Source organism: Pimephales promelas, chromosome 23 (assembly GCF_988280905.1).
Source record: "Pimephales promelas chromosome 23, fPimPro1.hap1.1, whole genome shotgun sequence".
Taxonomy (NCBI): Eukaryota; Metazoa; Chordata; class Actinopteri; order Cypriniformes; family Leuciscidae; genus Pimephales; species Pimephales promelas.
Window position 1 is genome coordinate 2,414,281 of NC_142791.1, and position 16,144 is coordinate 2,430,424.

A 16,144-nucleotide genomic window follows, 5' to 3' on the forward strand; every position below is an offset into this window, starting at 1 on the left:
AAATTCTGCTTTAAAGCAGCTCAAAATAGACAATAGTGTCATTATTTAACTCAATTCAGTTGATTGAGATAAAGGCAGGGTACGTTTGAGAGTGAAAGCCATATGAGGTTTGGAACAACATGAGGGTGAGTAAATGATGCCAGAATGTTAATTTTGGGCTTTTTAAAGGCTCGCCTCATGAAATGTGCATGGACGAGAGTTAGAAGGTAACGCCTCTATATTGGCGCCATTCCACTGCAGTTCAGATGCCCACTGGGATTGTGGGTACCCTTCCTGAGTCCTGCTGTGTCTGTCCTGTCTCTCGGGTCTTTATAATTGCTCCCGCTAATGCCAGCGCTGAGGCACATGAGTGAATGCTGTTGGCTTTTGATAAGAGCAGTGCCTTGGCTGATTTTTCCTCTAATCCATAAAACTGTAAAAATCGGATAGGATTTGTTATTCCCCTGACACAAGCTTTGGTGCATCTGTTCCCATTGCACGCAAGTGTAGTTCGAATGTTAGCTCACGGCATTTGACGACAGGATCAGCTAAAGGGTTTTTGATTAGACTATGTGCAAACTTCAGGAGGAAAGGGTCGAATTGATAATGAATCATCCTCTCACTCTCGGTCTGCTCTACTGGTTTTGACAAGAATGGCATGTTTGAAGAACCTTTGTGGGAGACAACGGCAACGTGTCAATCAGGATTATCCTGTGGAAAACTCTAGGCACATATATGGAAGGTTTACACAGTGGAGCATGTCAGAGGAACACTCTGTGGAGATGGCGCTCTCTCTTTATTTCCCGTTTTCTCCCAACTGAGATGATGCTCTTTGCATAGTAATCCAAGTCTCAGAGGTTTCTGTGTTGCTCAGACAGGAAAACATCCACCCTGTCATACCAGCACATACACGCTGGTCATTGACAGATATGGATAAAAACTAACTAAAAAAAGTAGTTCCAATTTAATTGAATTAAAAACTTAATTTAAGTGACTTAAATGGGTCTTTTTTTATAGAATTTGTAGAGTTATAAAATGAGAATAGTATAATTTTCTAAGATTTTGAAACAAAAAGACTAAAAATAGCAGAACAATTAAATGTTCCTATTTAATTGTATTTATTTTAAACACAAATACTGTATGTTCAGGAATTTTCATTTATGGGTATATACAGTAGTGGCCTAAAGTTTGTTTTCAAGATTTAAAGCATCAAAATTTGTCATGTTATTAATTTTTGATATTAATATTTTTAATATGATTATCAATATTTTAAATGTGAAGGAAGAATAAAACACTATGGTTTAGGTATTTATCTGACAAAAATATTTGGCAAAAAAGGCAAATTACAGCTACAGGTTTTATATGATTTTTTTTTTTTTTTTTATAATAATATTTTGTTGGTTCTCTCTTGTTTTTGCACGTGTTCATAATTTCTTCGGATGACAGCCTGGCCAAAAATTATTTCCGCACAATTCGGCTTATCACAAATTAAACAGTTGACTCCAAGCACAACTATGTAATATTGCTAAATCTTTAACAAATGTTTAATTTTTGTAATAAAGGATGAAGGCTGGACATCACTTTTGGCCACTACTGTGGATAAAAAATAAAAAATAGCTAAATCGTTAAAATAGTTAAATCAGATTTAAGTTAATAACTAAATTAACATGAATTAAAAGGGCCTTATAATTATAAGCAATACTTTTAATAATAATCTTTTTTTTTTAAATTACACCCTTCCAAAGTTAGGTTAGGAATACAGTCTAATAAACACAACAAGTGCAGTTTACAAATATTAAATTAGCTGAATAGTAATATTCAGAGAGACAAAAATATATATATATATTTTATGAGGTTTTTAAAAGAAAGAAGGGAGGATGCTTGACAGATGTCTTCAGGAAAAACATGGGAGCCACAACAGTAAAAGACCTGAAAATAGTCATTTCGATCTATATATATAAAAAAAAACGCGTATTTAATCACTTATATGTTTCTTTACACATTTGTGTAGACAACTTTAACCAAAGCAACTAAACTACAAGAATATGTTAATCTCTTGCAGAGTTATGACACAGGAAAATTTGGTCTTAGCTGTGAACTGGCATCAACATTCACAGCATATATACGAGAACTGGAAATTTATCGCTATCAGCTGTCGGTGGGCTGTCAGATGCAATACATCAAGATAATAGAATGGCAGGGATCCAATTCAATCTGCCTTACAGCATGCAGAACACTTCTGAAATTTACAGTCAAACTTCAGATAGAAGTTAGGGTGATTCTTTTCACAAACGCTGATTTTAGGCTAACACCCATTACATACGTCAGTACCGTGAGTGTTCATGGGCTACTGCATTCTCTGAATAGTTTAGTGTTGATGTCATGTTGATATCCTCCTGAACTATAACCGGTTTATTGCTTGTTTATACATCGCCTGATGTAAATCTCAGCCTCTCTTGCTCTGTAACACAGTTGGGTGTCAGCACTCTGTTATTGTTGTAATTTCTCTCTCTGCAAGACAAAGACAAACCAACAGTGCCAGGGATGGAAAGGAAGAATTCATCAGTTCCAGACAGAGTCTGTTTCTAAGAATAAACTCAACAATTGACAGCCATGTCGAGAGAGCCATGTTTATCTTATTCTCTGTGTCACAAATGACTGTAGACATTTAACCTGTAACTACTTGTATATATTGTCACTTGAAATGTAGAGTAAGCGGTTCTCCTTGGAGATAAAGCTTTCCATTTGCAATAAATTCTCTGCTTGTGTTTGTTCTCAGAACAGCTCCGGTGGGTTTTGAATGCCTCTTGTGCTCTCGTAGTGAGATATTTGAGCTTGAAATATTGAATTGAGCCCTGCTGTATTTTATTATAAAGAGTTCTGTAATTGGATTTCTAGGCCTTTGTAATTTGTGGCACATGCAGAGACTCGCATTTCTCAAATGGTTCGTGGTCAAGGCCCATGCAGTGAATTGTTCAGTCTTACATCACATATTCAGAGCGATCTTCGCAGGAGCCAGACTTAAACGAGATCCCACGCTGGTGTAAACATCCCCAATAGCGAGAAATGTGAAGCACATCTACAGCATTACTCAGCTTTGAATCTGAGTTGTTAATATCAAGCAGGGACAGCTGTGTCCCGCAGTGAGAAATGCTGCTATTTCTAATAGCCTACACACACACACATAGCCTATCACACACATATATTTACAAACTTTCATGATAAATGCGATTAATCAAAAACAAAACAAAACAAAAATGTAATAAAATCGAGTTAGGCCCTAATTTTATGTATTTATAGAATAAAATAGAGCAGGACACTAAATGACCACAACATAGAGTTATCAAACATCTGTTTTTATGTAATGGAAATGCTCATAGCTCGTGAAAATGTGATTTCATCTTATGTCATTGTGGCAATAGTTCAAACCTGTGTATACATTCTGTACGTCGACATTTTGTGTGTGTTATTTGTCAACTACGCATCATCAATACTGTCACTGAACAGCCAAGAAACGCGTTTCCATGGTTACGCTGCCATGTGACGAATCCTCAAAAAGATGCGAGTTTAATTAGCTTTTATTTGCTACACCTGGGGAAAGCAGCGGATCTAAATTAAGTCAAATGTTTAAGTAGCCACATGTCGATTGGTCATGTATATCGACATGTACGTATAAAGGGGTTAGAGATACCGTCCCAATCAAAATACTGTGATCCGTTTACTGGTCCATTAAGAGTTTGACGCAGTGAAAAGGTTGGTTTCGACCGGTTTGGTTTTTAATGTCTTTGATTCAAGTAGTTGTTTATAATTTGAAGTGTTGAACGGACTCTTCTTTTCAGAAGGGACAAAAATGGCTTCCCGTAGCTTCGGTCCTCTTTCTAGTCGTCAGGAGAACACGATAGGCCTGGGAAAAGCGGATGGCCTGCGCGTTCACAAACCCGGCCAAAGGCTTGTACTCGGTGTTTTGACAGAGAATGATCAGCATAATCGAGTATTTGGCCAGGTTCGTGTCAAGGGTTTACATTTCTTCCTCTAAAAGTTCAAGAAAGTGACGTTGTTTTCGTTTTTTTCTTAAAGATTTCATCCAAATATGAGTCGGATTTTCATGCTGGATCTGCTCGTGACGTCACCACAAACAGTGCTGCACTTGGTGGCGATGACGTGCTTGAGCCAGTCGTGCAGTCAGATGGACAATCCTCCTCATTCTTGATGCCTTCAGAGCTTCTCCTTGTAGATGATGTTGTTCAAGATCTTGGCTCAGGTATGCTGCCAGACAGTCTATACTAAACTTTTTTTATTATTATTATTATTTTACATGGTCACTTTAAAGCAGTGCTGTCTTTTCAGTCACAGCTGTAACAGTATCATCCAATATTTATAACTGAACCCAAGAGATGTTTCCGAGGCAGATCCTTATGGCTTAACTGTACTTCCTAACTATTTAGGGCCTTGCGTGGATGCTTCTATGTGTTCATTGTTGGAGGAGGATGCTTCCTCTGAGGACGTCTTGTATGTTCCTGAATATGCTGAGGACATCCACAGATACCTGCGTGAATGCGAAGTTGGTGTATTTACTTTTATCCATGGCCGGTTGCATAAACCATTCAGATTAGCCTTAAAAGTTAGTCTAAGTTTCTTCAAGACTGGTTTGAACTTTAAAGATGGCTGCATAAGATGGCAGATTGGTCATTTCAATTGGAAAAGCTTGATTACCCATTAACTGCAAGTTGGTCAAACTAGTTCTTAAGACAGTTTTAAACATGGTGGTTGAGTTTATGCAACTATCTAATGCACTTCGCTTCTCAGGTTAAATACAGGCCGAAGCCCAGCTACATGAGAAGGCAGCCTGACATAACTAATTGTATGAGAGTCATCCTTGTTGATTGGCTGGTTGAAGTTGGCGAGGAATACAAGCTGTGCTCGGAGACTCTCTACTTGGCTGTGAATTACCTGGACCGCTTCCTTTCGTGCATGTCTGTCCTGAGAGGGAAATTGCAGCTCGTGGGAACGGCTGCTGTACTCCTGGCTGCGTAAGTGATGAGCTATTATCTTTAAGTGTTACCTAGTGACATAACCACACGGCATGTTTCTGATTAGGAAATACGAGGAGGTGTATCCTCCCGACGTGGATGAGTTTGTGTACATCACGGATGATACCTACACAAAGGAACAGCTGCTTCGGATGGAGCAGCACTTGCTCCGAGTGCTTGCTTTTGACATGACTGTTCCCACAGTGCACCAGTTTTTGATGCAGTACACTTTAGAGGAGCATATCTGTGCCCGGACTGTCAACCTTGCTTTGGTGAGAGGGTTGTATTTTTGTAAGGGTTTTTTTTTTTTCTTCCTAAATTGGATATTGATTTTCTCTTCTCCCTGCCCCCATAGTATCTTTCAGAATTGAGCCTGCTTGAAGTGGATCCCTTTGTGCAGTATCTACCGTCTAAGACCGCTGCAGCGGCATATTGTCTGGCCAACTACACTCTTAATGGGGCTCTGTGGGTGAGTCTAGCCTTTTTAATGGTTAGCCTGTTTTATTCAGACCAAACAATTAAAAGTCTTCATACTTAAACCACTATAGGTCAGGTGGCTTTTTTTTTTTTTTTTTTTTTATTAAACCCCAAATGCTTTATCAAAGTGTGCAATGTCTATAATAATAAAATGTCTTGTTTCTCGCAGCCTGATAACCTGTATGCCTTCACTGGTTACTCGCTGGGAGCGATCAGCCCATGTCTGAAGGAGCTTCATAAGCTCCATCTAGGGGCTGCAAGTCGCCCTCAACAGGCTATCCAAGAGAAGTACAAGACCTCAAAGTGAGTGGGTATTTAACATGGCTGTCTTGGTTTTTGCCTTATCCCTAATGACTAATCCCGTCTTTCAGACATTGTGGCGTGTCCCTTATTGAGCCTGTGGAGTCTCTGCCTCTCCCTTGATGTTTTGGTGACCACATGAATTCCTTGGCCCACAAATGAACTGCAGCGCTTAAGTCTCTTGTAAATATTGAATGAAATTGATTTTTAAATGTTTTTTTAGACCTTTTTTAAAATGTGATTTTTATCATAGGTTGCTTAATACTATAATCAAAGTTGTGACTTGTTTCTCTGTAAATCCAACATTATGTTGGTCTGAAGGATGAAATGCTCCCGTTTCTGTACCACTTTGCCTACCCTTTCTCCCTTTGGGTCTCATTACTGGTAGACTGTTTTACTTGTATACTGCATGCAATATCATGTACTCCAAACTCTATCTCAATAAACAAAACAAGTTGCAGTGCTGCTTCCTTGGAGTCTTTTTGACCAGTGTGATGGGACATCTAGACAATTTTCCCTCATTTATAGTCTATAAATGCAAGGGAAAATGTCTTTCAGCCTAAATTAGGTTCTAGTAATGTATGCTGTCCACCTTCAGCCAAAAATATCTATTCTTTTTTTTTTTTTTTTTTTTGGCAAAAGTGGAGACATTAGCAGCACCTGTTAGGGCACATACTGTCAGGGCTCCATAGTTTGTCTTAAACTAGAAAATGCACAAGTTCCTCTTGAAGAAATCTTGCGTTCTAGCAGGCAGCGCAGCACAATAGCCTTTTTGCCCGTGTTGGGTTTATAGAAGATGGAGGAAAAGCTGTATCTTTTCTCGGAAGTAGTGGTGGCAGTGCATCAGAAAATAAGGCCTTAGTGAGTTTAAGATTGAGGCTGATGGCAGAGAAATTCAGGCTTTTATTTGAAAGATGTGATCCATTCAACTAATATCCACTCCATATTGGCCTCATTACACTGGCAAGCAGGGATACTACAAAAGTGATGGTCAAAACCAAGTTATGTGTGGGGTACAATCTTGTGCTACAATCATTGATTTGGGATTCCAAGAAAGAAAATGTTCCTTGGACACTAAAAACGAAGTAAAAACAAGTCTTCGTTGTAACTAAGACTTGTTTTTATGATCTATTTATTTTTTACTCCCATTTTTTTTAAGACCCTTTCACTATTTTTCAGATAGTGGAAATGCATTTGAATGTGTGTAATATTTTTGGATCAATTTGTCAAATAATTTACCCTGACAAAGTCAGTTCTGAATGTCGGCAGTTTAAAAAAAGGTATAAGATCACATGTAGAAAACTAATTTTGGAAAAGGAGTTTAGTCTTAAATATAAACATTTATAAAGTAATTTTTTCTAGCTGTGATTTCATCATTAGTCCCTTACGGAAGAGGATAAGGGCCAATTTATTCTCAATTTAAAAAGTTTATTCTTAAGAATGTATTTGGACTTTTTTTTCTCGAAATTTAAAGAGTTTTTTTCTCGAAACACGACTTTTCTCAAGATTATATTTCGACTTTTTTTCTCGAAATTTAACGAGTTTAATCTCGCATTGTAATGACTTTAACCTCGATATTTAATGAGCTTATTCTCGAGATTGTATTTCGACTTTTTTCTCGAATTTTAACGAGTTTAATCTCGCATTATAATGACTTCAACCTCTAGATGGTTTTATTTTTTTATTATTGCTTGGCCCTAATCCTCTTCCGTAGTCCCGTTTTTATGGTAAACAACGACCTCTAGCGCTTACTGTATGAATCCCCTCCCGAAAAGCAGGTTAACTCAGTTTTATCCATGCTGAGTTTTTTTTTAATCGTTCCATTGTTTATTTATTCATTACGGCTATCTTATGTAGGCTTATATGACGTGTTTAACTTTAGAAAGCTGAAATCTGTTTGGGTATGGATCGAGACGAACAGGTTTCGCCCTGTGATATTCATTTTATTCTTTCTGGTGTTTTTATTTTTTCCGCGCCTGGAGCGCTATAGTGACCAGACGCGCTATGAACATTGTTTTAGTTTTTTCCCCCGTAATCTGGTTGAACCTGCTTGGTCACAAAAGCTGGTTGTTAGTATTAATTGTATTTTCGAGCAGCCCGACTGTGACTCTTTTCCCAAGTAGCTATCTCGTAAAGCAGACAACTAATAGTAACTTTTAGTTTTTAACCGCACAGTCATCTCTCGTCTAAGTGTCCTGGCGTTGGAATGGAGTCATCAGATCCGGCTGAAATTCGAGCCATTCGCGAGAGCTATGCGAAAGCTCTGGACTGCCTGAACACGGGGCTCCAGTATGATGATACTGGGAATAAGGAGCAAGCTCTTCTTCAGTACAGACTGGGCAGGCGGCATCTTCTCGGAGGGCTCGAAGTGAACACACAGGGCGCGCGCTGCGTCGGACGCGACTGGGACGTCGCGCGACAGACGCAGCTGAGTATGAACGAGACTCTGAGCATCATCACCTCTCGTCTAGGGGTGCTAGAGTCCACCGCGACCCCGGGTCAGCGCCTTTACCCGACCCTTCCTGTCCTCCAGGACCCCCAGCCACTAGCATCTAACACCAGAACACACCTCTCAGCTTCAGGAGGGGCCCCTGCTCGTCCTGCCTCCCCTATGGTGGGCACCACTGTACCCAGTGAGCTTCCACCAGCCTACACTCCACAACCAACAGATGGGCACCTCTCACTCTCTCATGGAGGCAACAGGCCATTTCAAGCTGCTCAGCCCCAGCGTCAGGCACTCGCCCCAGTCAATCTTAGAGAGGTTGGCATGGAGATTTTGTTCTTGCCCAGTGGGGTGCAGATGTTCTTTGTGTCTGCTGAGGGTCATGTCAGCGCCCCTTCTTATCCAGGATACCTACGAATAATAATATACAGCAGCCAAAACTCTGACAGGAGTGCTGGCTATGCCCCAGCCTACCTACAGGTAAATATTGTGTTTGGACAATATCTCTGTATTCATTTGTTTGTCTTATTCTCTAGCTGTGTTATTGTTAAATAAAACTAAAAATTGGGTAACACTTTACAATAAGGTAACAGTTTACCTTATTATTAATCTTTGTTAATGTTAATTTCAACATTTACTAATACACTTTATGCAAATATTATTAACATTAGTTAATGCAACAATGTTGAGCAACTGTATTTTTTATTAACCAAGATTAACAAAAACAGCAACAAATGGATTGCTCATTGAGTTCATGTTAACTTTTACCAAAATTGTTTAAAAAAAATCTGAAATAAAATAAAATATAAATATTAAATAAAAAACCTAAACAACTTAAACGAAAATGAGAAATGAAATAAATATTGAAGTAGCCTACTACAATTAAACTGAAATAAAAATAAATATGGGATTATAAAAAAAACCGAATAAAAATGACAAAATCAAATTGAAAACAGGACATAAAATTTAACAATTAACTAAATATAATAATTGTGACGTATTTTCCTTGTTTTAAACAGAAAATACTTTGAATTCTGTTTGATTTATGCTTAAAATTAAAAAATGCAGTACGAAAACATTGTAACTTTTTTATACATATTTTTACTGGCAAACAAGACAAAAATATTTATTAAGAAAATTATTTTTTGTGTGTATGAATTAACATATTCAGTTCAAAGTTTCATCTTCGTTTTTCTAAACTAGCATCACATCATATATTATCCAGCCTGTAAGCAAACTATTCACCACCTTGAAATATAGGTTTTCCTTGCACACAAGAGAGGTCTTGTGATGATCACATGAAAAACTGGGCGTATTTTTATTAGTAAGAATTACGTCTATGTAGGGTTTGGTTATTCTTGAACGTCACCAAAATAATTGAAATTACTGACATGCTCATCATGTTATACAATTACAGTCAGAGAGAAGTAAACCCTGTGTATTATTAAGAGAAGGATTGAGATTCATTTTTATTTGTGACAGCTTTTAAACTCGAGGTAGTTACTCTCAGTTAGTCACTTATATCTGACATGGCTTAAAAATGATTCACTTTCAAACATCAAAAGCTGGTTTTGCTGCTCCACCTCTTCTTTCAAACCCGCAAAAGCCAGCCCAACCGGAGTCTGTGGTGGTTGTATCAAATGCTTTAGGTTTGTTTGGTTTATGCAGTGCTAGAAACAGCCTTACGGATGACGCCAGGGCTCTTTGTACAGAGTCAGTCTGCACGCTGGTTCAGCACATACAATCATTGAATAGCTGACTGTCGGCTCTGTGCAGGATTGGCAGATTTCCAGTTTGAGGGCTGATAGTTGTCCAGTGCTCCCATTGCTCTGGGGCTTGATGTAGGACACGTGCTGTCCACTCTCTAACATAACTGCTGCATGTGTCCCGCAGTGGTCTTTTGTCCCACTTTAGCCGTCCAGAACAAAGGGGGGCATTGTGAATGGTTGCACAGCGCCCAAAAATATGCAATAAAATTCCAGTCTCATTTGACCCCAGTTTTCCCTCATATGCATAGTGACATCCAATACGCATAAATTAATCTTTTTATAGAGGCGAAGTGATGACGTCACTTTGTAGGACAACCCGGAAGTTAGCGGCGCGTGGGTTGGGTTCCCTCGATCGAAAAGCTAAGCATTTTCCCCATAGACTTTTGGAAAATCGCAAAAAATAAGATCTGTGTTTAACTAAGAGTTGTGACCCTTAGCTACACGTTTTGTCTATCAAGATAATCTTTACGAGTTAATCCAAAATTTATACATTTTGAAGCCTATATAAAGTTTTAAAAAACACAATCAGACGCAATAAAGTTATAAAAAGCACAGGCAGGTTATAACTGGTGTGTTTTATGTCTTAGATCAAAACGTGAAAATATTTAGAGTTTTATTCACCACAGACCTTATTTCAGGCGATTTAGCAAAAACCCGTTCAAAAAACCCATAGACTTTAGAGCGAGGGAACCGGGAGTGCTAAAATGCTAACTCACTTCCGCGTTTTGGCCTACAAAGTGACGTCATAACTTCGGCACTGATCGTCTGTCACTACAATAAGTTAACCATGATAAATTATTTCTGATGACAGAATGATTATCATATTCTCTTCTTGCAGGCTCCTGAAACTCAGTTTCAAATGTTTCGTTTTAGAAGATTAGGAAAAGATCATGTAAGAAACTCTTAATTTTGTGCTTGCAGGTTTGTGATTGGATCTACCCACTGTACCCTGACTCCCCAATCTTACTTAGCAACAAAGGTGTGTTCACATTTCCTGACACCACAGCAGGAGTGCCAGGGTCCTACGTCGGGGTTGTGCTGTCCTCAGAGCTGCCTGCGGCGGACCGGGATCGGTTCCAGCAACAGCTGTCAGTGTTGGCACAGCTCAGGGTCCAGGTAATCAAACTCAGAGAAGAAAAAAAAAATGTTTAGCTGTTTCTGAATCTATATATTTAGTTTTCTATTACTTCTAATTGTCCGGCCACATTTAACATTATTTGGCAAAATCCAGTCATTTCAATAGGAATCCATGTGATCCGGAGGATTGTGTGAGGGCGAAACATTTTCCCACGTAGTTTGGGTTTGAGGCGCTCACACAAAGTGACTTCTATGTGAGTCACGCTTCATGCATTATTCATAATTGGTAAAGTTATCCTTTAAAGGGATACTTCACCCCTGGAAAGATTAATGTGTATTTAAAATGGGTCATTTATGCAGAAGAAATGTGAAATTATTTTTGAATTTGGAGCTTTCTAGACTGAGAAAAGCCAGAAAATGTATTTTTGGCTTATGTAGATGAAAAGACAAAAACTCCCAGAATGCACTTCGCTGCCCTAGGAGGCCACGCCTACTGGTAACAGAGTGCAGTAGTTAAACAACAAGTCTAGGCTACTAGTGAGTCTCCGTGCCCGAAAATGTGTTTCGAGATCGCCCAAAATGTCCGGGATGTGGCTTTTGCGTTCTACATTCGCCGTTCATCATGTTTCCTGTGGCGAGCGGGACGGCCGCGGGAGAACGGCGCGAGGTCGGTGGCGTGATTACCGATGAGCGACACCTGTGAGACGCACCGGTCTCGTATCTCTCACGGAGGAGCGGGAATTTTCTTAGCGATGTTAAAACGCACATCAACCGATCACTTGTTTAGCGTTCATGTAAACACGACATTCAGATTCACCAATCGGAACGAATTCAGTTAGATTGATACAAAAGCTGTGCATGTAAACAATGAAAAAGCAAAAGCTGAATCTCGGACATCGACGGCCGGACGTGTCCGGGAAAAAGAGGATGGTAACCCAGACTACTCAGCTTTCTCCACAGAACAAGAGCCTGCTAGCTTAGCTTCCAGAACAAGATGGCCGACAGTATGTGTTCATTCTGTGAGTGAGATCGCCCTCTATGGGCAGGTTGAGGACATGCGGAACAGACCCGACTACTGACCGTAGTCTTTAATCTCTGGACAAAAAATCCTCAGATGACGCAAAAATCGTTTTTCCAGACAAAAAATACATAAATCTCTCATCTCAGGGGGATGTGAGAGTGGAAAGCACGGTAATTCGAAAATACTACAGGTTTTCCACTAATACAGAGCGTAATGCTAAATCCTGAAGTATCTCTTTAAGTTTACTACCTCAAACTGGTTATAATTGAGTCCTTTTTATTTAAGGTAGATGAAGAGCAAGGTGGTGCTACAGGAAAAGACACAAACCTGAGTGAGAAGGTTCCTCCTTCAGAAACACAATCACCAGGAGGGGAGGAGAAACCTGTTCCCGTGTGGAGTGAAAAAATGTCAGAGAGCATTCTAGCAGGTCTGAACTTCACCATCAGAGTAAAGTCACCAAAAACTGGAATGTTTATAAGTATCTCATTAGATAACTGGGATTATTATTGAAGTAGAAATTGAGTAAAGTTGTTTGTCGTATTATATTTTGTTGAATTGTGCACACTTTTACCTTGATAGGATAGTATGCACACATTGAACACCTTATTGGTACATTTTAAAACTCGCCACTAGAGGCCACTCTCATACACTCTAAAAGAAATACATGTGATGGCGGTATTGTGATTTGTCCCCTCAGGGACCTCCTGGCTGGGTCGGGAGCTTGTGCGAGGAGCTGAAGTGACCGGTAAAGCAATCCAGAGAGGAGCAACTAAGCTACGAGAAAACATCACCCCAGAGGAGACGCCAGCAGAGGTCAGCCCCAAGGTCACCAAGGGCCTAAATGCAGCCAAGCAGGCCACTGGGGGTGCTGTGAAAGTCAGCCAGTTTCTAGGTAAAACAATGGCGTATTCAGTTTTATCTTTTTTTTTTTTTTAAAGATTTATAACACATTTTGTTCTATTCGCCAGTGGATGGAGTCGCTGCTGTAGCAGATAGAGTTGGGAAAGAACTCGCTCCACACATGAAAAAACACAGTAGCAAACTCATCCCAGAATCCCTCAAGAAAAGCAAAGACGGCTGCTCCAAAATGGATGGAGCCAAGCTGGTGGCTGGAAGCAGCATACAAGGTAACCGAATGCATGTCCTGAAAAAGGCTTTTTCCATTTTACTTTTATCCTGCTTGATTTAGTATATCAAATTTGTCAAGCTAATTTTGTTGTAAACTGCAGGTTTATCAACTCTCTGGTCAAGTCTGGAGACAGCAGCAAAAACTATTGGCAAAAGTATAACTTCGGAGACGGTGACTACTGTGAGGCACAAGTAGGTGTTTTTTATTTATTGCTCTTCAAGATTCAGGGTTTCTCTTCTACTTTCCTATTACTCTTTTCCCCCGCCAATAGCCTGCTACTCTTGTTTTTTGCTATTGCTTTGGGAAATGGTTTAATTTACTCCTCTTTCCTGTTGCTTTTTCAGATTTAGGGGTCTAGGAAACCTCTTGGACCCCCCTAGCAGAATATAAATGGTGGCGGGTAAAAACACACTGCATTTTCTTTGACTAATGCCAAGTTCTAATACACCCAAAGTGCCTTATTTGAGTTATTTGAGAGTTAATGACGATTCAGAAGTTGCTGAGAAGGCTCTTGTTCTTATTAACGGTCTGTCAGTGTGCTTTCTGAATTAAAACTGAGGTGAATGCAACATTGCCATGTTCTGTTCATTTTTAAATGTCTCACTTTTTTTTAGAATCAATAGTCAGACAATGTTTACACCTCATTGAATCACTCCTGTCAGCTCAGAATACCTCCATGTTTTGATCAGGTATGGAGACGAGGCAGGACAAGCTGCAGACACTGCAGTACAGTCGGCTGTCAATGTAGGTGTCGCAGCGTTTAATGTGGACAATCTGGGCATCAAGGGTGTACTGAAGAGCACAGGCAAGCAAACTGCAAAAGCAATGGTGAAGGATGAGTCAGGAAGTGACGGAACTAAGGAGAAAGAAAAGCCGCCTATAGAAGGGCAGGATGAGAAAAAATAAGGAAATCATTTTGTCATGATTTACCTTTTATCGTGTATGTTCTTGTAGCACATATGATCATTTTGTATTGATAATGAGATACTGTGTAATGTTTACAGAGAGATGCACTTAGACACTGTATTAGTCAAATGTTCTACCTTTGTTACAGCCTTACTTACAGATAATATATTTCTATTTTCTTAAAATATTCAGAGGGTTATATTTTTAGAAGGAAACAATTGCATGTAATTTAGGAATTACATTTAGGATTTAGCACTTTGCGCCCTTTGGGCCATTATTGTAGCTCAAGTTAATCTTCTAGCAAGTGCCTCATTAAAGTTTACTACAAAAAATAATAATAATAATAAAAAAAAAATCATAGTAACTTTTTTTTTTTACTGTATTTGTATCTAACTGAAAAATCTAACTGCTACTTTTTGTAACTTTTGTGTACAACTCCCATAGTTGTAGGCTGATAAAATTAGTAAGTTTCTTCATGCATACCTTCTATTTGATATGAATGTACATTTGTCAAACATCAACTTACAGTGTTGTTGTAAATAGTAAAACCAGGTTAAAGGTTATTAATTTAGGTAAGGTAACAGCATCTAGAATAGTGGCCAAAAGTAATGTCTAAGGGGGATGTTTGCACAAAAAAATGCTTTTAATGACACTTAAAATGACACAGGTTCTATTAAACAATCAAAATATTAGGAATATGTTATATTGGAAAGAAGAATACACTAAACTTTGTTAAGGTAAAAGACAAAATTATTTAGCAAGAAAGGAAAACTCTGATATACGATATATAATTATATATGGGGTTTATTTTATTGTGCAAAAAAAAAAGAAAATTACTTTACAAGAAATAAAGTAGGCTATTGTTTTTGATTACAGCAACCAAATTCAGTGTTGACTAGGCAACTTTATGCATGTGTCCTGCTTAACTTCCTTTCAACCTTTAGAAGTTCGTTCTAAAGTTGAGATTCATTGTTAAACCTGCATTAATTATCACAATTCAGGTTAATAATTTCCCAATGTTTTTTTCAATGGATTCAAGGTCAGGGGACTGAGTCGCCATCGGGCCATTTTCTCTAAACCCCACAAAACAATATCTTATAATATAGCTAACACCTGCCCTGCCACAGCAGTGATTTATTGAGTAATAGGGTGGTAATGAGTACAAGCTTGGTATGACCCCTTGGCCATACATGACGTTTACACAATTTCATTGCGTCATCATGACTAATGATACAATTGGAACGTGGAACGTTCCGAACGCGTACATTAATTTTACACCCCAGACACAACTTTTTGTAAATAAAAAAGTAAGATGGAGGAAATTAATGGTCCTTGGTCGGACATCACTGGTTTTGGCCACAACTGTGTTGAGTGATCGCGTGAACAGGGTCGTTGCCATGAATACAGCGCAACAATCAGCATCGCATGACAGAAGAAGTGAAACCCATCCAGACTAAAGATGGGAGAAACTAATGTCAGAAAAGATGAGTTATCCCATTCCCAACTGCAAGCAGAAGTCGAGGAAGAGAGAGAGAGTTCAAGTAAGTCAGAATGCAGTTTCAAATCGAGCTATTACACCCAATTAATTGTATGAAATCGTTTTATGTAACTTTCGTCTTTTAAAGGGACATGTTGCAGAATTCAGTGTCTGACCTGAGGAGCACACTGGCTGATTTGGAGAAGAAACTTCACAGTGTAGCTAGATGGAGAAGGTCTGTACATGATCAAACGTACCAGGGCAGTTGTTCCGGAGACTGAATTAGAAATGACCAAATTATCTTCCCCAATATTTTACAATTCTTGCACTCCATTATGCGGCGATCTTGATAGGATTACAAAACGTTTTAAAAGTTACATTTGTATGGTTTTCCCACTACCCGACGGTCTAACTATGGAATTCCAAAGTAAATGTTTTAATCAAACAGATCTCAATCCCCATTGACTACCATTATACTATGGTAGTCAATGGGGAATGAGATCTGTTTGATTAAAACATTCTTCCAAATATCTTCC

General features: G+C 38.9%; 2 protein-coding genes across 3 annotated transcripts; both read left to right on the plus strand.

The window, feature by feature from the left end:
• The first annotated feature begins 3,511 nt into the window (after positions 1-3,511).
• Positions 3,512-6,246, plus strand: ccna1 (cyclin A1). The gene is made up of 9 exons (XM_039677256.2): positions 3,512-3,732; positions 3,819-3,982; positions 4,057-4,240; positions 4,425-4,540; positions 4,786-5,009; positions 5,077-5,281; positions 5,365-5,478; positions 5,656-5,789; positions 5,858-6,246. Exons 2-9 carry the CDS (start codon positions 3,830-3,832, stop codon positions 5,907-5,909), a joined length of 1,182 nt encoding a protein of 393 aa, XP_039533190.2. The 5' UTR covers positions 3,512-3,732; positions 3,819-3,829; the 3' UTR covers positions 5,910-6,246.
• A 1,537-nt stretch (positions 6,247-7,783) lies between these two features.
• On the plus strand, positions 7,784-16,091 carry sparta (spartin a). Of its 2 annotated transcripts, none has more exons than XM_039676587.2 (7): positions 7,784-8,709; positions 10,920-11,114; positions 12,382-12,523; positions 12,794-12,988; positions 13,065-13,223; positions 13,326-13,416; positions 13,915-16,091. In XM_039676587.2, the coding sequence occupies exons 1-7, from the start codon at positions 7,993-7,995 to the stop codon at positions 14,129-14,131; spliced, it is 1,716 nt and encodes a 571-aa protein (XP_039532521.2). In that variant the 5' UTR covers positions 7,784-7,992; the 3' UTR covers positions 14,132-16,091. The 2 variants fall into 2 exon arrangements, with proteins under 2 accessions (XP_039532521.2, XP_039532522.2); XM_039676588.2 differs by lacking the exon at positions 13,915-16,091 and adding an exon at positions 13,570-13,899 and having other exon boundaries at positions 7,785-8,709.
• The last annotated feature ends 53 nt before the right edge of the window (positions 16,092-16,144 follow it).